The sequence below is a fragment of the Molossus molossus genome, unplaced genomic scaffold (assembly GCF_014108415.1).
Source record: "Molossus molossus isolate mMolMol1 unplaced genomic scaffold, mMolMol1.p scaffold_m16_p_20, whole genome shotgun sequence".
In the NCBI taxonomy this organism is placed as follows: Eukaryota; Metazoa; Chordata; class Mammalia; order Chiroptera; family Molossidae; genus Molossus; species Molossus molossus.
Genome location: NW_023425356.1, coordinates 26203278 through 26229013, shown reverse-complemented (window position 1 = coordinate 26229013; position 25736 = coordinate 26203278). Strand labels below are relative to the sequence as shown.

At 41.1% G+C, this 25736-nt stretch overlaps 1 protein-coding gene and 1 pseudogene across 7 annotated transcripts in view; both read right to left on the bottom strand.

Annotated features, from left to right (window-relative positions):
- Positions 1 to 1650: 1650 nt before the first annotated feature.
- CHD1L (chromodomain helicase DNA binding protein 1 like) overlaps positions 1651 to 25736 on the bottom strand; it is a 71924-nt gene continuing 47838 nt past the window's right edge. For all 7 annotated transcript variants that reach the window (XM_036272039.1, XM_036272042.1, XM_036272044.1 and 4 more), the window contains 9 exons: positions 24522 to 24687; positions 19537 to 19685; positions 17679 to 17842; positions 16329 to 16534; positions 15121 to 15219; positions 9835 to 9905; positions 9042 to 9156; positions 7923 to 8031; positions 1651 to 2001 (listed from right to left, as the gene is read on the bottom strand). In XM_036272039.1, coding sequence (XP_036127932.1) covers positions 1881 to 2001; positions 7923 to 8031; positions 9042 to 9156; positions 9835 to 9905; positions 15121 to 15219; positions 16329 to 16534; positions 17679 to 17842; positions 19537 to 19685; positions 24522 to 24687 — 1200 coding nt within the window. In that variant the 3' untranslated portion in view covers positions 1651 to 1880. The remainder of the gene's footprint in view (positions 2002 to 7922; positions 8032 to 9041; positions 9157 to 9834; positions 9906 to 15120; positions 15220 to 16328; positions 16535 to 17678; positions 17843 to 19536; positions 19686 to 24521; positions 24688 to 25736) is intronic.
- Positions 18930 to 19324, bottom strand: LOC118637594 (annotated as a pseudogene).

Below are 25736 nucleotides of genomic sequence, written 5' to 3'. Positions count from 1 at the left end.
AAATGCAAAAATGTCCTCAGGTAAACCTCACAAAACTAAAGCTTCTGCAAACAAAATAAACCACCAACAAAACAAAGAGGCAGCTGACTGAATGGGAAAAGGTATTTGCAAACAACAACTCTGACAAGGGGTTAATATCCAAAACATATGAAGAACTCATACAACTCAACACTAAACAAACAATCCAATTTAAAAATGAGCATAAGACCTGAACAGACACTTCTCCCAAGAAGACATATAAATGGCCAACAGATACATGAAAAGATGTTCAAATTCACTAGCAAGTAGAGAAATGCAAATCAAAACTGCAATGAGATACCACTTCACACCTGTTAGAAGGGCTATTATCGACAAGACAAGTAATAACAAGAATTGGAAAAGTTGTGGAGAAAAAGGAACCCTCATTCACTGGTGGTGGGAATGTAAGGTGGTACAACCACTTTTAGAAAACAGTATGGAGGCTCCTCAAAAAAGGACAGTTACCATATGATCCTGCAATCCCTCTTGAAAATTTTGAAAACACTGATTTGCAAAGATACATGCATCTCTGTCTGTGTTCACTGCAGCATTATACACAGTGGCCAAGACATGGAAACAATCGAAGTGTCCTTTGATAAATGATTGAATAAAGAAGATAGGATACATGTATAAAACGGAATAGTACTGAGCCTTAAGAAAAGACGAAGTACTGCCATATGTGACAACATGAATGGATCTTTATTTTAAATTTATTATCTGTTGGTTTCAGGTGTACAGCTTAGTGGTTAGACAATCATATACTCTACATAGTGTTCCCCTCAATATTTCCCCAACTGGTGCTATGCATAGTTTTCACAATATCACTGGGATCTTGAGAATATCATGGTAATCAAAATAAGTCAGGAAAAAAAGTTAAGAACCATTATTATTTCACTCATATGTGGGATAAAACTGAAAGCAACCAATGAACAAACAAAAAACACACACAAAAAAAAACTCAGACAGACAACAGTATGATGTTTACCAGAGGAAAGAGGAAAGAGGGCCAAATACATGGTGACGGATTTAACTTTGGATGGTGGGTACAAAATGCAATACACAGAGGATGTATTATAGAATTGTACAATGCAACCTATATAATCTTTCTTATTAATCAATGTTACTCTAATAAATTCAATTGAAAAATCAACAACAAAAAAAGCTACAGCTTATGTGGTTGTCTCCCCTGTAACTGCTTCTCTGGTGGTCTCAGCCCCCTGCCCTTCCCATCTGGACATTCTGTGTCAGCTTTTGCCATTTCTACGATTCCCCTTTTTCTTGAAGCTGCACCAAATTTGGAGAGAAGAGGAAAGAAAACCCTCTTGTTTCTCTGGAGCCACATTTAAAGTGCCTCTAGGCCAGCGTGTATTCTTTTAGCTCTCCAGACTGAGTAGTGTGAATGGCAGGGGAGGCTCCACTCATCCGGATGAGGAACTTCACTTCGCAGCCTCTGCCCTCGGAGGCCAATCCTTCTAAGGTGTGAGCTGGATGAGGGTGTTTCCTTCTCCCAGAGCAATTCTGCTCTATTACCTTTCATTTCTCTCTGATCCATATGGCCTTTCCCTCAAGAAAGAAATCAGTCTGATGGAGGGGAGGAAAACTAGACTGGGGGGAAAAAACACTGAAACCATTAGAGATGGAAACTTTATTATCATTCAAATATCTATGCAAAGCGGGGCCCTGAGAACAGCCAGAGGACTTTCCCAACTAACTTATACATCCCTGTATTACAGGTACCAAATCAGAGTAACATATCCAGGAGAACAAAATTACAATTCAGAAAAAAGAGTATCTCAGAAGCCCACCAGATCCCAATTCCTTTCTAAAATATTCTATTACAGTAGTTCTGAGCAAAAATCTTCTTAGCTGGTTGCTGAAGGCTGGAGCTGAGTCTGGGCCGATTGTGAAGGCAACGGCTGTCCTGAGGAGGAAGATGAGTACCGTGAATGAGGGATGGCAGCCTTGTTTCTGGGAAAGTAATATCTGATATGGATAGTCAAGGAAGATACACTTCATCACTTTAAAATAAAAAAAGCTACAACTTATTTGGTTGTCTCCCCTATAACTTCTTCTCTGGTGGTCTCAACCCCCTGCCCGTCCCATTCTGACATTCGGGACTAAAACAGACATTACTAAAACTACTAGTTGTCTAGTTTAGTAATAGTTGAACTAACCACTCCAGAGTAGTATGGCTTTAATTCCCTTTCACCATATTATAAATCCTTCAGATGTTGCTAATACTTATTACTGCTACTGCTGACATACTAGAGTGCTTTTGATATTGCCTGAATTTTACAAGTGTATAAAACATGACTTGTCTGCTAAGTAATTTAAATACCTTGAAAACCACCACTGAGTGAATTTCAGTAAGTATCTAAGAAAAAAGATACAGTTTCTATATGATTATAACATTTGTGGATCAATTTTGGACTTACCGTAAAAGTTCAAACAATTCTAACTTACATAGCAAAGAGGTCATTAGAAGAAAATACTAGTCTAGCGAAACAAGATTATATCAAAGGAATGGTGGCATGAGAGATTCCTTTGGTCTCTCCCCTGAAATTTCAACAATCTGAAAAGCCATATCTCAACAAAATATTTCCTGCTCAATGCACACATATGCCTGAGAGACCTGCATGCACAGTGAAACATCTAAAGATGGGAAAGGGGAGCAAAAGGGGGAGGCAAAAAGGAAGTGGGGTTGATATAAGCCAGGAACACAGCCCAGCAGCCAGAGCTCACCATGAGGCTCAGCTGGGAGAGGGAAGGAATCTGGCTGTCGCTGACACCCCCTTTGGCTGGAAGAAAGAGAGACTCGATGCAGGAGAGAGCAGCACCAGCTGCGGTGAACAGAGTGTCCTGGGCAGGTTGTGCTTGACGGGCAGTCATCAGTTGCCACAGTGAAGCCAAGCCACAATCATTGCCACCTTTCCTTAACCTCCCAGAGACCTCTTCCCTTTGCCCTTGGAGTAGGGTTGCAGAGCACATTAACAACAAGCAGGAAAACAAATACTGCAGAATTACATTTCTCCCTGAGCAAAGGGTATACACCCTCTGTGATCAGTCCTGGGTCAGGATACAGGGGAGACAGGGGGAGCACTGAGGCAGCAATTACCAGGAGAGTAAAACAACAAAGAACCTGGAGGGATGCACAGCCCACCCCAACCCTAGCACACTGCCCCTAAAATGACTGCAGAGGCAGCAGGAGATAGCACTGGGATCTCGAAGAGCTAAAAAATAATAATAATTGAAAAAAAAAAAAACTTTCTGAGTCAGCACCACACACTGGAAAAGGATAGAAAGACCTCTTTGTGTTAATCTGCTAGAGAAATGGTATTCACACCTTGATGCCTAGACAGAGAAAAAATCCAACCATGAATAACCAGGGTAGGAAGGCAGCTTGGAAAGAAAATGAAAAATCTCCAGAAAACAAACTTAAAGACATAGAAATATGTGACATAAATGACAGAATTCAAGATTGCAGTTCGGAACATACTCAATGAGATGCAAGAAAATGCAGACAGGTAATTTAGCAAGCTCAGAAGACAATGAACAAAACGAGTACTTCACCAAAAAGATTAAAACTTTAAAAAAGAACCTAACATAAATCCTGAAGATGAAGAAGACTTCAATAAAAGAGATGAAGGATGAGCCTAGCTGGTGTGGCTCAGTGGTTGAACGCATTCCGTGCACCAAGAGGCGCCAGTTCAATTCTTGGTCAGGGCACATGCCCAGGTTGTGGGCCCAATCCCCAGTGGGGGGCATGCAGGAGGCAGCCAATTGATGTTCTCTCTCATCAATATTTCTGTCTCTCTCTCCCTCTTCCTTTCTCTCTCTCTAAAATCAATAAATAAATAAAAAAAAAAAAAGATCAAGAATGAAGCCCTGGCTGGTTTGGCTCAGCAGTTAGAGCGTGGGCCAGCTACTGGAGAGTCCCAGGTTTGGTTCCCACTAAGGGCACGTACCTTGGTTGTGGTTTGTCCCCAGCCCTGGTTGGGGTCATGTGGGTGGCAGCCACTTGATGTGTCTCTCTCACATTAATGTTTCTCTCTCTCTCCCCCTCCTGCTCTATCTCAAGATAAATGAAAAAAAAAAAAAAAAAAAGATGAAGTAGTGAGCATTGGAAACAGTGCAAAATAAATCAAGGAAAGGATCAGTGATATCAAAGATGGAAATCTAGAAATGATGCAGAGAAAAGAGACAGACTTGAGCATAAAAATAAAAAATGAAAGAACTCTACAAGAACTATGTGACTCCATCAGAGAACGGAATATAATAATAATATGCATACCAGAAGAAGAAGAGAGGGAGAAGGAAGCAGAGAGCCTATTCAAACAAATAGTTGATGCAAATTTCCCAAACCTATGGAAAGAACTAAATTCTTGAATCCAAGAAGCTAAAAGAACATCTAATTACCTCAATCCAAAGAGACCTTCTCCAAAGCACATTGTATTAAAACTGTCAAAAATTAATGACAAAGAAAGGATTCTCAAATCAGCAAGAGAAAAAAAGAAAGTAACTTAAAAAGGAAAGCTCATTAGGTTAACAAACTTCTCTGCAGACACTCTACAAGCCAGAAGACAGTGGAATTAAATATTCAAAAACCTGAAAGAGAAATTATCAGCCAAGAATAACTTATCCAGCAAAGTTATCCTTTATATATGGAGAAATAAAGACGTTTCCAGTCCAACTGGTGTGGCTCAGTGGTTGAGCATCGACCCATGCACCAAGATATCACTGGTTCAATTCCCGGTCAGGATACATGCCCAGGTTGTGGGCCAAATTCCCAGTGGGGGGCATGCAGGAGGAGGCCAATCAATATTCTCTCTCATCGATGTTTCTATCTCTCTCTCCCTCTCCCTTCCTCTCTCTCTAAAATCAATAAAGGAAAAAAAAATGTTTTTAAAAGACTTTTCCAGACATGCAGAAGCGGAGGGAATTCATCACCAGAAGACCTCCATTGCTGGTAATTCCCAAGGAGGTTAATTCTACCTGAAACAAAGAATGGAAGGCCACAAATCTACAAGTAAGATCATCAACAAACTTACAGCATAAATGGGAATAATTTGTGACAACCAAACGATGGGGAAAAAGTCTGAATTGGCAAATGAGGATGGAGGCCAGAAGCATTAAAAAGAACTCCTATAAATATATAACATTCTTTTTCATAAGTCTAATGGTAACCAAACATTAAAAAACAACAAAACTGAGACACTTGGTATAGAAAAAGAGGAAACAGAAGAAAGAAGCCTAGAATACCACCAAATAAAATAAACAGAAACACAAAGGAAAAAAACCAATGGAGGCACCAGAAAACAAAAGATAAAATGGCTGTAGGAAATCCACATACATCAATAATTATCCTAAATGTGAACTGATTAAATTCACCAATGAAGAGGCACAGAGTAGCAGACTGGATCAAAAAACAAAACCCAACTATATGGTGTCATTAGGAAACACATCTAAGCTACAAAGACAAAGGTAGACTCAAAGTGAGAGGGTGGAAAATGATTTTCCAAACAAACATTATCTACAGAAAAGCAGGTGTAGCCATACTTATATCTGACAAAAAAAAAAAAAATCTCAAGATAACAAAGGCAGCAAGAGATAAAGATGGACACTTTATTATGGTAAAAGTAGTATTATATCAAGAAGACATTACACTTCTCAATAGGTATGCACCCAATCAGGGAACACTGGGATATATAAAGCAAGTACTCCCAGAACTAAAGGGGGAAACAGACCAAAACACAATTGTAGTTGGGAACCTTAACACACTGCATTGACAGCTCTAGATAGATCATCCAAATAGAAAATCAACAAAGAAATATCAGCCTTAAATGATACATTAGACACCATGGATATAATTGAAATCTATAGAGCCTTTGATCCCAAAACATCAGATTATACATTTTTCTCCAAAGCACATGTAACAGTGTCAAGGGCAGACCATATACTGGGTCCCAAAACTAGCCTCAATAAATTCAAGAAGATTGAAATTATACCAACCATATTCTCTAACCACAGTGCTTTGAAATTAGAAATCAACTGCAAAGAGGAAGTACAGAAACCCACAAATATGTGGAGATTAAACAACATAGTACTAAAAAATGACTGGGTCAAAGAAGAAATAAATGGTGAGATCAAAAGATATGTAGAGACAAATGAGAATGACATGACATATCAAACATTTTGAGATGCAGCAAAAGCAGTAACAAGTGGGAAGTTTATATCATTGCAGTCCTATCTCAAGAAACCAGAAAAAGCCCAAGTTAACAAGCTAACATAACATTTTAAAGAATGAGAAACTTCAAAATGACAGTCAATTAAATGGAAGCTACACTGACCTTCTCCAAGGACCAAAATGGAATTAAAACTAAAATATTAAAAAACTATCCTGAATAACCAACTGAAGACTACCTGGAGATAACCCTTAAAACCAAGGACATAAAGAAGAGCGCACACCAAGAATGGTAGGAAGTGCAAAGGCACAAGAACAGGGCTGGCTGGGCTCCCACAGGCAGCAGCTAAAGTTCCAGAGAGACATCTCACTGGCAGGGGTTTCCCCCTGAGAAGGGTGGGGTTTAAACCATAAGCTGGCCTCTCCATCCAGAGTGACAGAACTGGGAAAGGTACCCACATAACACTTGGCTGTGAAAAGCACCAGAGGTTCTGTCTGGCAGGGAGAGACGGCCAGAATCCCAGATACTCTCTTAAAGGGCCAATGCAGCCCTGGCCAGTTTGGCTCAGCGGTTAGAGCATCGGCCTGCGGTCCGGAGAGACCCGGGTTCGGTTCCCGTACTTCGGTTGCAGTTTGTCCCCGGCCCTGGTTGGTCGTGCGGGTGGCAGCCACTCGATGTGTCCCTTTCACGTCGATGTTTCTCTCTCTCTCTCTTCCTCTCTCTCCCTCCCACTCTATCTGTACAAAAGATGGAAAAATGTCCTCGGGTGAGGATTAAAAAAAAAAAAAAAAGGGCCAATGCACTAAATTTCATTTGCAACCACTCACCTTGGGCTCCAGCAGAAGCAGAGCTGAGCGGACTAAAGCCTTGTGAAGACAGTCTGGGAATGGTGGCTCTGGGGAAAGAGCTGGGAAGGCAGCTGCCAATATCCCTGTGCTGAGTCATTCCTCCATGCTGCAGAAGCCACCACTCTCAGAAAGAGTTTTTTCATCAAAATAGCTTTAGCCTGGTGGGAAGGTGGGGGTGGGGGCGAATGCTCCATCTGTTGAAAATTCTCTCACTCTTCCCTGTGGAGTTTATACCAGACTAGGAAGACAGCCTGAGGCTCATTAAGTGACTGAGACTAACAGCCTGCAGGCAGAAGCAGATCTCTGGGTGCTTTGGGTCTTTGCCTGATCTGCTCCTCTGCCGTGGGCTAGTAAAACCAGACCTTGGTGTTCAGCTTCTTATTTACCATACACACCCAGCCCTAGCAGAAGGAGCCACAAGCTGTGGATCACTCCAAAGAAGCCTAAAACCAATAAACCCAGTGCCCAGTTTACATCAACAACAGAATAGGTCCCAGTTGGCTTCACAAGCAGTATATCCCCAGACTCCAAACCCTGCTGAGGTGAACTGTGCTTGGTGTGAAAAGCACTGCACAGAAGCTTGTATGCTGTGTTGGGGTTGAGCATCACTATCAGCCAGCCTGAGGGTTGAGTCCATACACAGGCGGGCCAATAGCAATTAAGACTCCAAAACAATAGAAGGGCCCACACAAAGCTCACAAGTGATTATTAGAGCACCCAGGTCTGATGATCAGAAAGACTACACCAGTGGGACCCACATGTCACCTACTACATAAGACCACCCTACCTAAACTGGGAGTTGTAGCAGATCTACCTCATACATATAAACAGACCCAAACTGGGAATGGACACTATTAGAGTAACAAAAGGATACATATAAGTTGGGATGCCTTTTGCAGCCAAGTATTTCCGTATAAGTCTCTCAGTACCATACCAGTTAAAACCTTTTGTGGCATGTCCAATGCGTGGAAGATGGACACTTGCTGTTGAAAAGAAAAAAGAATAGATTATGATGACTTCCTTCATCAAAAATGGATTGATGGGTATAATATATACATAGGAGAAAATAATCTTTACTCTTAATCACTTTGTGGTTTCCAATGGACCAAATGTAAATAATCATGAAGTATCCCACTCAAAGTGTACCGTTATAATGTCAAAAATATTCTGGGGAGGGACTGTAAAAGGGAAAAACAATTCTATGGAACACAAGGACCTACACATACTGGAAATAAGTAGGTACAATGGAAATAGAATATGATCAATAGTCAAGATATAATTAAAATAAGCAAAGATTCTTTCATTTATTTATTTTTTCCTCACCGGAGGACACTTTTGCATTTATCTTCAGATAGAGCAGGAGGGAGAGGAGGAGGAAGAGAGAGAGAGAGAAACATCAATGTGAGAGAGACATATTGAGTGGCCGCCATCCACACAACCCCAACTGAGGCCGAGGTATGTGCCCCTAGTGGGAACCGAACCCGGGACTCTCCAGTCCACAGGCTGATGCTGTAACTGCTGAGCAAAACCGGCCAGGGCTAAGCAAAGATTCTTTAACAAATCAATCAGTTCAACAAACTCTGCGATATACCGGGTTTGAAAACAACACTAAACTATGGATTTTGACAGAGAACTGTCTGCTGATGTGCACTATGCGTGACTTTCCAAGAGAGGACATGATAGATAGCATTTTCCAGCTACATATAACCAGTTTACTTCATCTCTGCTGCTCTCCCTCCTCATCTGTAAAATCACGATATAAATTCCCCAGTGGATGTAGATGGTGCACTGAGATCATGGATGCAGGTGTGATTTGGAAAGGAAAAGGGACTTTACAAATACAAGATGACAGGGTAGTTACTTCTGTCACCTCTCACATCGGGACTTACCTTTACCACATATATTGACTGGGTTCTTGACATTTCTCACCCCTTAAAAATCATATAACATGCTTAGAAACAGACTATTCCTGAGCACAAATGGAAGAGCTTACCTTTCTTTTTCTTTGCTGCTAAAGAAATCTTCTTCAGGCCCTCTTCTAGGGCTGCCATCTTGATGCCAGACAGGACATGGGAGCGATCACGGTGCTGAGCCACGATCAAGGCCAGCTAGGAGAAACCATCATTATGGCTGACACAGCTACACAGCCAGCTAAGTGACCTGCCCTTGGAGAGGTGTGAGCAGTCCCCAATAGACGTAGCCCTTTATGGATCACTCAGGCTTTAGCTCCACCTTTTTTTTTTTTTTTAATGTTTTTATTGATTTTTTTAGAGAGAGAGGAAGAGGAGATAGAAACATGGAGATGAGAGAGAAACATCGACTGGCTGTCTCCTGCACGCCCCCTACTGGGTATCAAGCCTGCAACCAGGGCATGTGCCCTGACCTGGAATCAAACGGGGACCTCCCAGTCCATGGGATGATGCTCAATCCACTGGGCTAGCTCCACCTCTTTTGAATGCTCTGCCTGAACAGCCATTTCCTACCAAATATATGATTTCATGCCCCACTGTAATTATTTCATCTTATTTTGTGGCAACTTTGTATCCGTTTTTCTTACTCTTTTTCTCAGAGGAAACCAGCCCTGCCAGCACCTTAATCTTGGAGTTGTGGCTTCCAGAACTGTGAGAAAATAAGTTTTAGTTTTTTAAGCCATCCAGTCTGTGGTATTTGATGGCAGCCCTAGCAAACTAATACCCAGCGAGGCCAGTGGGAGGAGAAGTGGTTTCAAGAGGAGGTGATAGGAGCCAAATTTTAGCTCTGAAAAGAGATGCGGTTTTTTCACTTACCAAATCTTGCCCTTTGTTTCTTGACTCTTTATCATCAATAGGAAATAAAAGGACACCTCCCAAACTCAAGTCTGAAGTAAAATAGAAAGAACATTAAGTTTACTACGAACTGAGTCCAGTTTTCTTTTTTTTTTTATCCTCACCCGAGGATATTTTTCCATTTTTTGTACAGATAGAGTGGGAGGGAGAGAGAGACAGAAACATCGACGTGAAGGGACACATCGAGTGGCTGCCACCCGCACGACCAACCAGGGCCAGGGACAAACTGCAACCGAAGTACGTGCCCTTAGCGGGAACCGAACCCAGGTCTCTCCGGACCGCAGGCCGACGCTCTAACCGCTGAGCCAAACCAGCCAGGGCCTGAGTCCAGTTTTCAAACCTGCCTTTTCTCACTCTCCTGGACTCAGTCACTGTCTTAGCTAGGTACTCTTTTTTTTTCCCCCCTCAAAAACTTCTATTCTACTTTATATTTATTTTACAACAGTTTAGTATTTATTTTACGAAAGTTTACCATTACCCTGCTATTCCAGGTACTGTGCTCTAACCTGGGGATTCAAAGATGAGTAAGTGCCCTGACTTCTGTGTCTTTAAAGCGCTCAGTCCTCAGAGTAGCTTCCTGCTCTCAGTTCAGTGTCATCTGGGCTATTTGGAAGCTGAATCATTTTTGCCTGATATTTATATTTACCACTGTCATAAAGGTAGGGCTAAGTTCCCCCAAAAGCACAATGTTTATAAAAATATCATTCCTCCAGAGCTTTACACATAGAAAATAATACTTTTTGAAGAGAAATTACTTGGCTAAGGTAGATTAATATATTTCTTTCCTGCCTCATGTTCAAGGTTTTATAGTATAAAAAAATATTCTTCTTTATTCAGAAATACAAATGGAATAAGAACTGAAAGAAAAATGTCTTTGAATTTTCAAACAGACTGCTTGAAAAATTTGTTCAAACAATATCTGATAAGTTTTAGCTCTCAAGGTAAAGTCCACAATTGGAATAATTCACCTAAACAAACTGGCAATTCAATTTTTTATTATTTGTCCACAGGAAAATAAAACCAAGGAGATGAGAGAGTGTCACCTTTTAAAATTGTCTGCAAGCAATTAAAAAGGTGTTTTTTGTAAGTAAGATTCAGAACAAGTCACCTGTTTCTTGGGCAAGGATTTAATATTCATGTTTGACTGCAGAGGGCCTGACCACATTCTGGAACTCACATTTAGCATTAGGTTCTAAACGTATTTTTACATGCCCCCCCACCCCTACTCTGTGGCCAGATGTTGAAGTGAGAAATGCTGTGAGAAGGATTTTAAGTTTTCATTATTTTATTCCCATCCTCCCACTCCACCTTCCCTTTTGGTAGCCATCAGCTTATTCTCTAAATCTATGGGTGTCTGTTTCAGTTTTGTTTATTCATTTGTTCTGGGGTTTTTTTAGATTCCACATATGAGTGAAATCATAGGGTATCTGCCTTTCTCTATGTTTGACTTATTTCACTTAGCATAATACCTTCTAGGTCCATGCATGCTGTCACAAAGGGCAAAATTTCATTCTTTTTTATTGCTGAGTAATATGTATATATGTACCACATCTTCTTTATCCATTCATCTACTGATGGACATTTCGGTTGCTTCAATATCTTGGCTATTACTAATAATGCTATTTGTGTTTTTGTTTTCTTCAGATAAATACCCAGAAGTGGAACTGCTAGATCATTTGGCAGCTCTATTTTTATTTTTTGAGGACTTTCCATACTGTTTTCCATAGTGGCTGCACTCATTTACAATCCCACCAGCAGCACATGAGAGGTTCCCTTTTCTCTACATCCTCTCCAGCACTTGTTATTTGTTCATTTCCTGACACTAGCTAATCTGACAGGTGTGAGGTGGTATCTTATTGTGCGTTTAATTTACATTTCCCTGATGATTAGCGATGGTGAGCACCTATTCAGGTTGGCCATCTGTATGTCCTCTTTGGAAAAATGTCTATTCAGGCCCTCTGCCCATTTTTTAAGTGGACTGTCTGGGTGTTGTTGTTTTTTAATCCTTACTCGAGGTTATGTTCTTAATGATTCCAGAGAGAAAGATCAATGTTAGAGAGAAACATTGACCGGTTGCCTTCTATATGCACTCTGGCTGGGAATTGAACCCGCAACCCGGGTATGTGCCCTGACCAGGAATCAAAGCTGAGACCTGTACAGGATGATGCTCCAACCAACTGAGCCATACTGGCCAGTGCAAAATGGATTGTCTGGGGGTTTTTTGGTGTTAAATTGTGCGAGTTCCTTATATATTTTGGATAGTATACATCCTTATATATTTATCGGATGTATCATTTGGGAATATCTTCTCCCATTCAGTCGTCTTTTTGTTTTGTTAATGGTTTCCTTCACTATACAAATTCTTTTTAGTTGGATGTAATCCCATTTGTTTATTTTTTCCTTTTCTTTCCCTTGCCAAGAAGACATATCCAAAAAGATGTTGCTGCCCTGGCCGGTTTGGCTCAGCGGTTAGAGCGTCGGCCTGCGGTCTGGAGAGACCCGGGTTCGGTTCCCGCTAAGGGCACGTACCTCGGTTGCAGTTTGTCCCCGGCCCTGGTTGGTCGTGCGGGTGGCAGCCACTCGATGTGTTCCTTTCGCATCGATGTTTCCCTCTCTCTCTGTTCCTCTCTCTCCCTCCCACTCTACCTGAACAAAAAATGGAAAAATGTCCTCGGGTGAGGATAAAAAAAAACAACAAAACAAAACAAAAAGATGTTGCTAAAAGCAATATCACAGAGTTTACCGCCTATGTTTTCTTCTAGGAGTTTTATGGTTTCAGGTCTTACATTTAAGTTTTTAATACATTTTGAGTTTATTTTTGTATGGTATAAGAAAGTAGTCTAATGTCATTCTATCTGTCCAATTTTCCCAACGCCACTTATTGAAGAGATTCTACAAACTCATCCACTAAGGGTTATCTAAATTGATGGCACATAATTGTTCATAATAGTCTCTTATGATTGTTTGTATTTCTGTAGGTTCAGTTATAATTTCTCCTCTTTTATTTCTGACTTGAGTCTTCTTTATTTTTTAGTCTCACTAAAGTTTGTCAATTTTATTTATCTTTTTGAAAAGAAAAATTGTTTTGTTGATTTTTCCGTTTTTTTTTTCTGGTCTCTAATTTACTTCCATTCTAACTTTTGTTATTTCCTTCCTTCTGCTGACTTTGGGCTTAATTTGTTTTACTTTTCTAGATCCTTGAGGTGTAACATTAGGTTATCTGTGATCTAATTTTTTAATATATTCATTTATCACTATAAACGTCCCTCTCAGAACTGCTTTTTCAGCATCACATAGGTTTCACTTTTTCGAGATATTCTTTGGTTTTCCTTTTGATTTCTTCTTTGGTCCATTAGCTGTTCAGAAGTGTGTTGCTTAGTTTCCACATGATTTTCCAACTCTCATGTTGTTGATTTCTAGTTTCATATCATTGTAGTTGGGAAAGATACTTGGTATGATTTTAATTTTTTTATTTTGCTAAGACTTGTTTTGTGTCCTGTCATATGATCTATCCTGGGAAATGTTCCATGTGCACTTGACAAGTAAGTATATTCTGCTGCTCTTGGATGGAATGTTCTATAGATGTCTATTAGGTCTATTTGGTCTAATGTTTGGTTTAAGCCCATTTCCTTGTTGATATTTTTGTCTAGAAAGAGTACATCCATGGCTGAAAATGGGATGTTGAAGTCCTCTGCTATTACTGAATTGTTGTCTATTTCGTCCTAAATAGTTGCTTAATACACTTAGGTGTGCCAATGTTGGGTACACATATATTTACAACTGCTGTATTTTCTTGATGAATTAATCCCTTTATCTTATATAATGGCCTTCCTTATCTCTTATTACCATTTTTGGCTTAAAGACTATTTTGTCTGATGTAGAGCTAGCTCCTCTTTTTGGGGTTTCCACTTAGATGGAATGTTTTTCCATCCCTTCACTGCAAGTCTGTGCGTAAGGCTCAGATGGGTCTCCTGTAGGAAGCATATAGTTAGATCTTTTTTTTTTTTAAGTCCATCCAGCCATTCTGTGCCTTTTGGTTAATGAATTCAATCTATTTACAGTTAGAGTAATTACTGACATGTAAAAAGAACTTACTAATGCCACCCTGATAGCTGTTTTCTAGTTGTTTTGTACTTTCATTGTTTCTTCTTTTACCTCTGCTTCTGCCTGCTTTCTAAATTGATTGTTTTCTATGGTGGTATGCTTTCCCCTTTGTCTCTTCTGGACCTGTTCTAGGTTTCTGCTTTGTGGTTACCATGGGGTTTACATAAAACTTCTTATAAAGAACCATGCATTTTAGGCTGTTAGGAAATGCCTTCTGTCCTATATCCATCACAGCTCCCTCTTGGTTTCAAACAAAGATCCAAACAGGGACTCCTCAGTCTGCACCACTAGCTCTGATCTCTCCTGGATTCTTTGCTTTTCCAACTGCCCAGTCAATATCTAGATCTAGGTTAATTATTTCAACACACATTAAAAGCCCTCTTCCAGTAATTTCTTTTCGTAGAAAGAGTATTCTATTTACTCTAAGTACTTAATCACTTTCCATCCTAGAGAACTGAGCAGAAGAATTAGGAAAAATCAATCTCTGAGAAATGTGAAGGGCCCTTCTCTATTGGACAAGATCCTTTAGCCTCTCAAGTTCCCTGGGAAATAATCACAATAATAATTTTATTCCTTTTGCTACATTGTGATTTTGTTCATAAAAGAAGGTGCCCTTACCCTTTCTCTATGCCAAGGGAGAAAACTATTCAGACTTCCAAGTCCCCCTAGCACCAAAAAGCTTGACCCTCGTTTGTGCTACCTTAACAATACAACCTACTTCCCTTCAGCACCAGCTCTTGTTAGCATTTTATAGTGTGTCTGATTTCTCTCCCACAGGCTCTCACATTTTCATGAGAGATTCCCTTACAAAGATGGGGTAAGCTGAGTAAGCAATGAAATCCTAAACTTTAATGTGCATGTAGGGATCAACATTTATCAAAACACTTGCACATTTATTATCTTCATTACAGCCCCATGAGTTAGGTAGAATAAGTATTATTTACAAGTTACAAATGAGAAAACAGGCACAGGGAAGGCAAGATCGGCCTCACAGTCACATTACAGCGAGCTAACTGACGACAGAATTCAGACTCCAAGCAGCTCTTCCAACTCCTTATATATTGCTTTCTAAACCCACATGATACCTGTCCTCAGTGTCCTCTCTTATTCCATCCCCAACCCTTCTCTCTGCTGTGTCCTTACCTTTCATTTTCCCAGCTAGCTCATATATTCTTCTTGGCTCAGTGGATCGTTTCTCCAGAGCTGTGAATAAACCACCTCTGCCCCAGCAGCCAGAGTCATCTGATAGAAAAAAAAGAGAAACATTTCTTCTATAGGAGGCAAAGTCCACTCCACAACTTAAAAAAACAAAGGTAGACCAAAAAGATTTGTAGAGGAAAGTTTTTTCTTTTGAAAAATAAATCTAATCTCCTATGAATATCATAGTTTGGACCTCTCAAATATATTTAGATTTTCTGTAGTATACCTGGCCATAACAGGTAAGCATCGAAAAAATTAGTGTTCTGAAAAAGCAAAATTTCTGCAGTACTTCTGTAATGCCTGGGAGATGACTGAGGAAGGATGGAGAGAAGATGTAACATAACAAAGACAACTGAAGCACTAGCCCTACAACAGATGACTCCCACTTTACAGGTAAGGGAGAGGAAAGGTTAAATGACTTATTCAAGCTGGTTAGTACCTGTATTTAGAGTCATTCATTCAAACTACAAATATTTGTTAGCATGTTACGTGTCGGACATTGTTCCAAGCACTACGATTATAGCAGTGGACAACAAAAAACCCTGCTTCCATGAAGCTTATTTTCTAGTGCGACGAAACAGTCAAATACATAGTATGTCAGATGGTGGTATGTGCCATCAGGTAGAACAGGTAGGCAAGGGGACAGAGAAAAATGGAGGGGTGAGGATGGCTCTGTTCTATATGAGACAATCAGGGGAGATCTTTCTGACAGACAGACATTTGAACGATGCTTGATGATGGCTATCTGAGGAAAGAGGGTTCCAGACAGAGGAAGTAAAAAATAAAAAGTGCAAAGGTCGTGAGGGGGAAACATGCTTGGTACTCGGCTTTTTCTCAAAGAATTCATTTGTCGTACAGATGTTGCCTCCTTTTACTCTCTTAAAAGCCTTGCGAAGGGAATAATGTAGAAATTATCCCATTATACGAATAAGGAAGTTAAGGCCCAGGAAGGTTGGGTTACTCAACTAGGTAAATGAGAGACAAGAGTCCAATCCAAGTCTCTTGATTCTAAAATTCACACTCTTTTTGACCACACAAGGCTGCACTGGGCCCATCAATCACCCCTAGGTCAGGGTTCTGCTTCATCCTCCCCAGTTCTTGGCACCATAAAGACTGAGGCCCCCACCCTGGGCCCAGACCATTTCTCCTACCTATGCAGTGCACGATCACAGCATCCTCTGCGCCAGCCTGCGGGTGGGTGACATCACCACTAACATACTTGATGGAGGTCGAGTCTGAATCTCTGTAATCCAGTTGGGCTAAGCTCTCCTCTTCCCCGTCCTCTAGGTCCTCTGGTTCACTCTCCTCAGAAGGCAGACAGAAGGACTGGTAATTGTTGGCCTCCCACCAGGCCATCCTTCAACAGGCCAGAGAGAAAAGGAATTTAACCAGGAGAATCATGATTTCCCTTGGAGCACATTTTGTGCTGCCATTCACAAACACTGAGTGCCAAGTGGAAATGCAATTAGAAATTCACCCCAACTAAGTTTCTGCCTGTTTGTATATAAACAAGAAGGCTTACCGATTAGCTTAACTGCCTCCTGACTATACCTCAATAATAAGCAGCCACCAGATGTCCTTACTCTTAAGAAACTGACTAAAAGGGACTGTGAGTAAACTACTTTTTGTTAGCTACAATAAAATCTTAAATTTTCTTGCCTCAATTGAATGTATTTTCTCTGCCTTAAGCACTCAGGACTTTTCACGTAAGGAAAATGTTTAGGTTAAAGTTTAGTCTTTAAAAAATATCCTGTTACCGCCCTGGCCGGTTTGGCTCAGCGGTTAGAGCGTCGGCCTGCGGTCCTGAGAGACCCGAGTTCGGTTCCCGCTAAGGGCATGTACCTCGGTTGCAGTTTGTCCCCGGCCCTGGTTGGTCGTGCGGGTGGCAGCCACTCGATGTGTTCCTTTCACGTCGATGTTTCTGTCTCTCTCTCCCTTCCTCTCTCTCCCTCCCACTCTATCTGTACAAAAAATGGAAAAATATCCTCGGGTGAGGATAAAAAAAAATATATATATATCCTGTTACCAATAGGAGCTACCAGCTTTATAGAAGTTTTCTGCAATTTTAAAGCAATGTTCAAACCCTGGCTGGGTAGCTCAGTTGATTAGAGTGTCGTCCCGATATGCCAAGGTTGCGGGTTCAATCCCTAGTCAGGGCACATACAAGAATCAACCAGTGCACAGAACTTATATGCATGCATGCATAACCAATGGACATAGACAACAATGCTGGGGACGGGGAGTCAGGGGATCGGGAGGAGGGTGTCAATGGGGGGAAAAGGAGAAACATCTGTAACAAAAAAAATTTTAAAAAAAAAGAATCAACTAGTGAATGCATAGATAAGTGGAACAACAAATTGATGTTTCTCTCTCTAAAATCAATCAGTAAATTTTTTTTTAAAACATGATGTTCAACTGTGGACTCACTATACAATAGTGATTCCTTTACCAATCGTGACCCTCAGCTTTATTAATAATACAGTCAAATAATATACACTTACTTCTTCTTATGTTCCACTTCTTCCTTTTTCCTCTTCTTCTCCTCCATTAGTCTCTTTCTCTTGGCTGCTGCTTCCTGCCTTTTCTTCCTTCTGTCTTCCAGCTCTTCTGGACTTAGAATCCGCTTCCTCTTGGCAGACCCCTCTACAAGGCCTGGGATGAGAACCTGTAGGAAGAACAAGATCTATAATCAAGAAGGTTGGGGGCTACCTGTTCCTTCATGAATTTCATTCATCCCCAGAACACACTCTGTATGAAGCAACGTGCTTACCCTTTCACAAAACCCTGCGTCTCCATGCCCCCTCGTGTGGTGGGAAGACACTTCGATCCACACTTCCCTCACACCTCTCACTGGCATGGCAACCAGGGCCCTGTGCTCTAAACTCAACCGAAGCACTGGCATGGTTGGTACAGCAGTACATCATTTGGATTACTTTCATTAGGAATAAGGCACTTCAGAAAAATAACTTTTTAAAAATTGAAAGCAGCCCTGGCCGGTTTGGCTCAGCGGTTAGAGCGTCGGCCTGCGGTCCCGAGAGACCCGGGTTCGGTTCCCGCTAGGGGCACGTACCTCGGTTGCAGTTTGTCCCCGGCCCTGGTTGGTCGTGTGGGTGGCAGCCACTCGATGTGTCGCTTTCACATCGATGTTTCTCTCTCTCTTCCTCTCTCCCCCTCCCACTCTGCCTGAACAAAAAATAGAAAAACGTCCTCAGGTGAGGATAAAAAAAAAAAAAAAAAAATTGAAAGCATACCTTGCAGGATGCCATTTTAGGTTTAACCATTTTTTAGTGGAAATCTTCCTGCAATGTATTATATTCCTTTCTTAAACAGAATATTTCAACATCATGATAATGATAGCTAGCATTCAATGAGCACATACTAAGTGCCAAACTGTGGACATTAGAGATATTGTTTGGTTGCTCTCCTCTCTTAACGACATGGGGTCACGACTGTCAAGAGCAGGTATGTATTCTGCTGTAATACAGTGATCCCAGGGGTGGTTTACATGGACAGGGCTGCTCTCACTTGCTTTAAATGGCAAAATACATTCTCCTTCCTAATGTTTTTTATGCAAACTTTTTACAGTTTTTATACTACAGTACAGTTAATTATACTTATATTTCTTGTTTTTAGTGATTATATGTTATTGCTACATTAGAAATGAAAATAAACTGTGAGAAGCTGCAAAAGCCTGTCACTTCACGAAGATTACGGAGCAATGGAGGCATCCATCATAGAAGGTTACAAGTGGCTTATCCTACGGGCGGGGCAAAGACTACACATGGAAAGGTCACCAACAGCGAGATTATCGACAGCATCTGCCAGCTGGAATTTATGCACCAATGGACAAAGTTTAAAAATGTAGGTGAGGGAACACTGGATACCCCTGACCTCTTAGCCAGGCGGTATGAGTGAGAAGACATCAAAAGATGCCTAAAATCTCTATAACACAAAGGTTTACAAAAAGCGAGCCCCAATGCAATGTTGAAATTTGTTCTTGGGAGATCCTCGTTTTACAATATTTGAACACACTCTTTCTCCTGCTGGATAATTTCACTTGAGGGGAGAATATTTTTTTCTTTGGTATTAGTTTTTTCAGTTTTGACCTGTCAAACTTCACTTCAGACAAGTCTGGCGTATCACTCATCTTGACCGAAAGAAAGACTGAAGCCTTGAAGACTGGAGAAAAGCAGACGTTTAGGGGAGACCTCTCCACACACTGGTCGAGGTAATTACACTTACGTTTCAACAAATACTTATATTTTATTTCTTAATAAATCACACCCAGCATCACTCTTTATTCTCTTAGAATGAGAATTTGGAGGAATTTATTCTTTTACATAAATTAATAGTTCTTACACTGCCTTTATTTCGGAGTAACCGGCCCTCTTGACCAGTTTTCTCCAAAAGGGTTTTCTGAAGATTCACCAGCTGCTCAAATGATTTTCTGTCTTCTTTACTGGGCTCCTTAGAATAGTCTTTCCCTTCAAATAAGTACATATGATTTTCTAAGAACATAAAACATAAAAAGAAAAATGTTAGGTACTAAAGAAAAATGGGTTAGTTCTATTCAGAGCAATAACCAGGATGAACAAAAGAACAGCCTGTATTCTAATTTTTTTTTTTTATTGATTTTAGAGAGAGAAGAAGAGACGGTGACAGAAACATCGATGAAAGAGAACATCGATTGCCTGCCTCCTGCATGCCTCCCCACTGGGTATGTGCCCTGACTGGGAATTGAACCGGCGACCTCCTGGTGCACGGGTTGATGCTCAACCAGTGAGTCCCACCAGCTGGGCAGAAAAGCCTGTATTCTAAATGGGCTAAGACTAGTTTGTGTTGAAGGTGCTGCATTTCAGATCCCACTGACATCGATGGGTTTGGAATCCAAATGAAGATCGTACACATTTACTTTTCAAAGGAGAGAACACAGCTAAAGCCCTTTAGACCATCTCTAGATGATCTGTGAGTCTCTGTTAGATACCTCCATCCTGTTGAGTCTTGAATCACTCATCACTCATTCATGCCACACTATTCCTCAGCGCATGTCTCCTGACATTAAGATAACTAAGAACATCTTCGGAAAAAACTTTTCTTTTTCTTTTTATTTTAAAAAATGTTTTTCCTTTATTGATTTTAGAGAGAAAGGAAGGGAGAGGGAGAGAGAGATAGAAACATCGACTGGCTGCCTCCTGCATGCCCCCTACTGGGGAGTGCGCCCACAACCTGGGCATGTGTCCTGACCAGGAATCGAACTGGCAACCTCTTGGTGCATGGGTCGATGCTCAACCACTGAACCGGCCAGGCTAAACACACTTTTAATACTCAACTCTTTCTCCCCTGTTCTGTAATATTAAAAAAGTCAAGTGGCAAATCGATGAGAAAAATAAGGAATCATAAATATAATCCCTTACATTTATAATAGTCTTTCCATATCTCATGAAGCATTTTCATGGGCCTCACCACAAACCAGGTATAATTAACCCCACTTAAGAAAGGGAAAACTGAGACTCAGACAGGGATTAAGGGACTCCCTAGTTCTTAAGGAATAAAGAAGAGTTTCCTGGCTCTAGGGCCAGCATGCTCTTCTCAGTATCTTACTGTGTCTTTAGAAGGAGAGAGAGATGACAGGCCAGGAGTAACAATAACAACAGTGTCACCTTGAATAGCATTTTATGCTATCAGAGCACTTGCACATCATATCACATTAGATTTATGCAACTGTTTAAAAGAGAGAAGCATAGCCCTGGCCTGTTTTGCTCAGTGGTTAGAGCGTCGGCCTGTGGACCAAAGGATCACGGGTTTGATTCCTGTCAAAGGCACACACTTGGCTTGCAGGTTCAATCCCCAGCCCTGATCGGGGTCATGCGGGAGACAACCAATCAATGTGAGAGAGATCTCTCTCTCTCCCTCCCTTCCACTCTTTCAAAAAATCAATGGAAAAATATCCTCGGGTGAGGATTAACAAAAATAAATAAATAAATACAATATTTAAAAAAACAAAAGAGAGAAGCAGGCATTAACAGCACCATTTTACAAATGGGAACACAAAGGCTCAAAGAGCTCGGGTGATCTGCCAAGATTATGAATCACTGATGAAGGAAACTCATGACAAGACTAGCAACCACAGAGATGTGAGATAATGATTCTAAACGGAAGTGTATTTAATAGCATGTGTTACCAAAGAATGTATTTTCACAGCATTATGAAATCAGCCATAAGTATGTTTTCTCTAGAGAGTATGAAAGCAAAATAATTATTCTCAAGAGATCAATTGATCCACACTTGTACCCAAATACAACCAGCTGTAATTCTATTTGGCATTTGCTAATTGAATCAGCAGTGGGCTTTCAATGAGGTGCTCTATCAACATGTGGGGGAAAATAAAGAGCTGAGAAGTGTCAAATATGATCAACACATGTAGCTTCACATTGCACGCAATTCTCAACTAACAAACATACTGGACTGCCTGGAAAAAATAATTGTTTTTTGGCAGCTGGACTGTCTGAAAAATAGAATTATCTTTCTGAAAAACAGTGAAGTTTTATTTTTGTTCTAGTAAATACTAGAAAAATAAGCTGAAATTGAGGAAATCAAAATATAACCTAAAAAGAGGACCACATGCATCTACTTCTTCTCCCACCTAAAACCACTAATGACAGTTCAGGGGTTTTTAAAAGATACGTGAGGCAACAGAATGGAAAGTTCGAAAACTCCCTGGAAAATGTAAGGTGGCTGGCGGGATGGGACCAGATTAAGAACAGTGGAAACAAAACACAGATGCCTAGTCAAGGTGATTGTGAGAACAGTCCCTTTCAATCCTGTAAAAGCTTGAGACTGATTACAAAGGCAAGGTATCACAGGGCAGGGGAACAGAGAAATTCTGCACCCCAAATAATGGCAATACCATGAACCCCTGACTCACACTTCTCTTCAATTTGAGCAAATATAGGTTTATTCCAACCCCGACCCCACCTCTTGCAAGAAAGGTTTTTTAAAGGATTCATCTCTGGAGAAACTGAGTTGCCCAGTGAAAGGACTTCACATACAGACATGTGGGAAGGCCCCTTCAATGTAAACGCCCTGCTCACCAGCCAGCAAGGCTGGAAAAGGACCAAGAGCCCATACACCTGTTCATGTCAGAGCTGCCTATCAGCTGTGGCGTTTCACCAGCACAGATGATCAGATAGCCAGAGTACACCAGATATTTCAAGAAAACTACCAACAAGAACATATGATTCCAAAACAAATTTTGAAAAAGCCAGCAGCAGCAGTAACTGGAGGAAAGAGAGACAAAGCAGGGGGCAGAAGAATACTTTTTAAAAAGATACAGCTTTTCAAAAGTATTCCAGGGAGGATACTTATTATAATAAATGTCCTGAGAGAGGATATTACCTCCCTGAAACAAAACAGGACACAATTAAAACAATCAGAAAAGAGAACAAAAGAGTACTTGAAGAATAAAAACGGGACACTGATATTTAAAAGGTAAAAGACTCTTTCCATCTTGGAGCCTGTGGAGGCCTACTGGGAGCAGGACTTCTAAAGCGATGATATGTCTGGAAGGCTATGGCCCAAGGCCATTTTTGTTGGCTATAAGCAGGGTCTCTGAAATCAGAGGGAGCACACAGCCCTTTTTAAAAGTGAGTGTTTATGCTGGAGACAAAACGGATTCTATCTGGGCAAGAGATGTGCTTATGTGTACGAAACAAAGAACAACACAGTGACTGCTCTGGGCAAACGGAACAAAAGCAGAGTCATCTGGGGAGCAGTAACTCGTGCTCCAGCAAACGGCATGGTTCGTGCCAAATTCTGAAGCGACCTACATGCTAAAGCCATTGAACATGGAATGTGTGATTCTGTACCCCTCAAGGTTTTAAAATTATTGAAAAGTAAATTAAAAATGTAAGACAGAAACTATAAGAAAAGTCAAAGAGAGGTGTCCTAATAGAACAGTGCCAGCTTCCCGCATTCCAATTTCCTCATGACTGGTAACACTGTCCAGATCAAAAAAGAAAAAACCACCCATGTCAACTGCAAAACCAAGAGTCAAAGAATACTACAAACTTCAATTTCGAGGTAAACAGAGAAATGCACGTTCAAAGCCAGCTGAACCAGCTCCCGCAGCTGACAGAGCACAGTGCAGAGAGACTGCCTGGAAAGAGGAGAGGGCATGGGGTTCCAGCAGTGCCAGACACAGATAACATCCTTCCCCCTAAAAGAGGGCCGCACCTCACATGTGAAAATAACATGTCTGAGACCCGGCAGATCAGAGCAGTAGCTACTAAGGGATTTAAAGGAAGGAACTAGAAAATATAAGCAGCCAGCAATCTGGGAAGACACCGCTTCTGGGGGAGAAGGGGGAATGACTTAGAACGGGGAGACGAGCCCCCGCAGCTTTGTGGCAAAGGATAAGAAGGAAGCAATGGAAACTCAGGGTCCTACAGAAACAAAAGAGAACACAAAACCAGAAGTCACATCAACCCTACTCCCCACCAAAATAGGGAAGCACCACCTAGTAAAGATACTCTGATTCTCTGCATCCGTGGAATAGGTTCTCTTGAATTAAGAAGCCTAGGAAGACCTCAAACCTCTCACCCCAGTGTACACTGACTCCCTGTTGCCCCACTGGTACAGAAAAATAAAGTCACTTCAGAACAACCATAAACATCAGAGAACATCCTTACAAAACTACTATGTGAAAAAAACAAAAACAAAAAAAACACTGTGAACCAGAAATTCAAATATTTAGAACAGAAACAAATAAATGTTAACCAAATTCAGAAGAACTAAGAGAGCAGCCAAATCATCTCCTGATTTATATATATTGCTTCACTACGAAATTTAAATTAATGGTACCTACACCTTGTGGGGTATTGTGAAGATTACATGAAAAAACTAGGCATAAAGCACATGACACAGTTCATACTTTTTATTGAGCACAGACTACTCAATCAGTGTTAACTATAATTTTAAAAACAAATCATTGTACTATTCAGAAAAGGAATCACTATGTGGAGAGCACCATAGTAAGGACAGTAGGACGTAATAAGGTGTTTGCAACCAAGGGAGAAAAAAATGCAAATTAAAATCCTTGGAATTGATAGTACCATAAGCATCAGTATTATCAACTGGATTCAAAGTTCAGCGATAAGGGAAGAGCCAATGTTCAGTCAGTCCAGAAAGAGGTCTTGGACCAAGTAAGCCTTGAACAGGGTGCCCAAGATGAGAACACGGCTGGGTAGGAAAAGGACGTCCCAGGGAGCAGTACTGAGGACTTCCATGGGACTCATCCTGTGTTCTAGCTTAGGGTGGCTGTGCCCTTTGTGCCACCCCCTACTTACTGCCTTCCCCTTGCTCTCTGCCTCCTTCTTCTGCAGTAGGCAAGGCATCCGAGATCCACTGGCCATCTCTTGTTTCTCCCAGGATAGACTCCAGGTCTACTTCATCCACAGTGCTCCCCTCAGAGGACAGCAGTTTATCCAAACCGAACTTGAGTATCTCACCCAACTTGAATGGAGAAAACAAAGTCCAGTCAGTTCTCATTAAAACAAACATCGGGATACCAGGGATTTGCTAAGCAACACCAGGCACATTCCTTCCCTGGTCGGCCTAGAAACCGACAGGGCCATTGAGTAGTTAGATGATGGGTCAACAGAAAGGTGATAAATGATGATCAGAGATGTTGACTTTGACAAGTCTCAATAATAAAAACAATTTATGAGCCTCCAATTCTATCTCTGAGGAATAACGTAACTTCTTGCATTACCTTAGCACTTCTGACTGAGTCTTTTTCATAGGCATTCTCAATATCCACATACCAGAGACCTATTCTCCCACCTCTCCTGCCAAACTTGGAAAGAGAAGACCACACAGGGTACTTAACGTCTGCCATGAACTGAGTTTTATCCTTTGGCAATGTGGTTCCTACCACAGTGCTCTATGGAAACTATCTTCGCAAAGGCCAGTCACAACCCCCGACTGCTGGCCTCAAGGCCATTTCTCATCTTCCTGGCTGTTCCTCCGGCACTGCACTCTGCCGCTTCTCTTCCCTCCTTGCTCGTACCCTCAGCCTATTCCCTAGGGCTGGAGGAACCCCCCAAAGGGTTCAGATCATTTTTCCCAACTTAAACATCCCTCTTCCAACTGTGCACTAACTCCACAACTCTAAACCAAGCTGGAGTCTCATCTTGGCTCCTCATTCATATCTTGTCCTTTTAGACAGGGTAAATTACCTCCAGATGATCTGTTTTGTGAGTCACTTGGAAAGCTGAGGGTATTTTGTAATAGTTTGGAAAAAATCTTGGCTCTAAGCATGATCACACCTGGCTATACCAATATTTAACCTTGGCATATAGAAGGAGACTAGCTTTGGCAACTGGCACCAAAAATAAAAGAGAGCCTACTATTTATGATAAGGACTGGTCCATACTGGGACACTCCCTTCAGTTCACATTGTATTTGCACTTCCACTTGTGATGTGTCTCAGTCATGAAGGGACTCCAGGGTTTTCAGAGAGGCAATATACTGCAGTAATTAAGGGCGTGTGCTTGGAGATT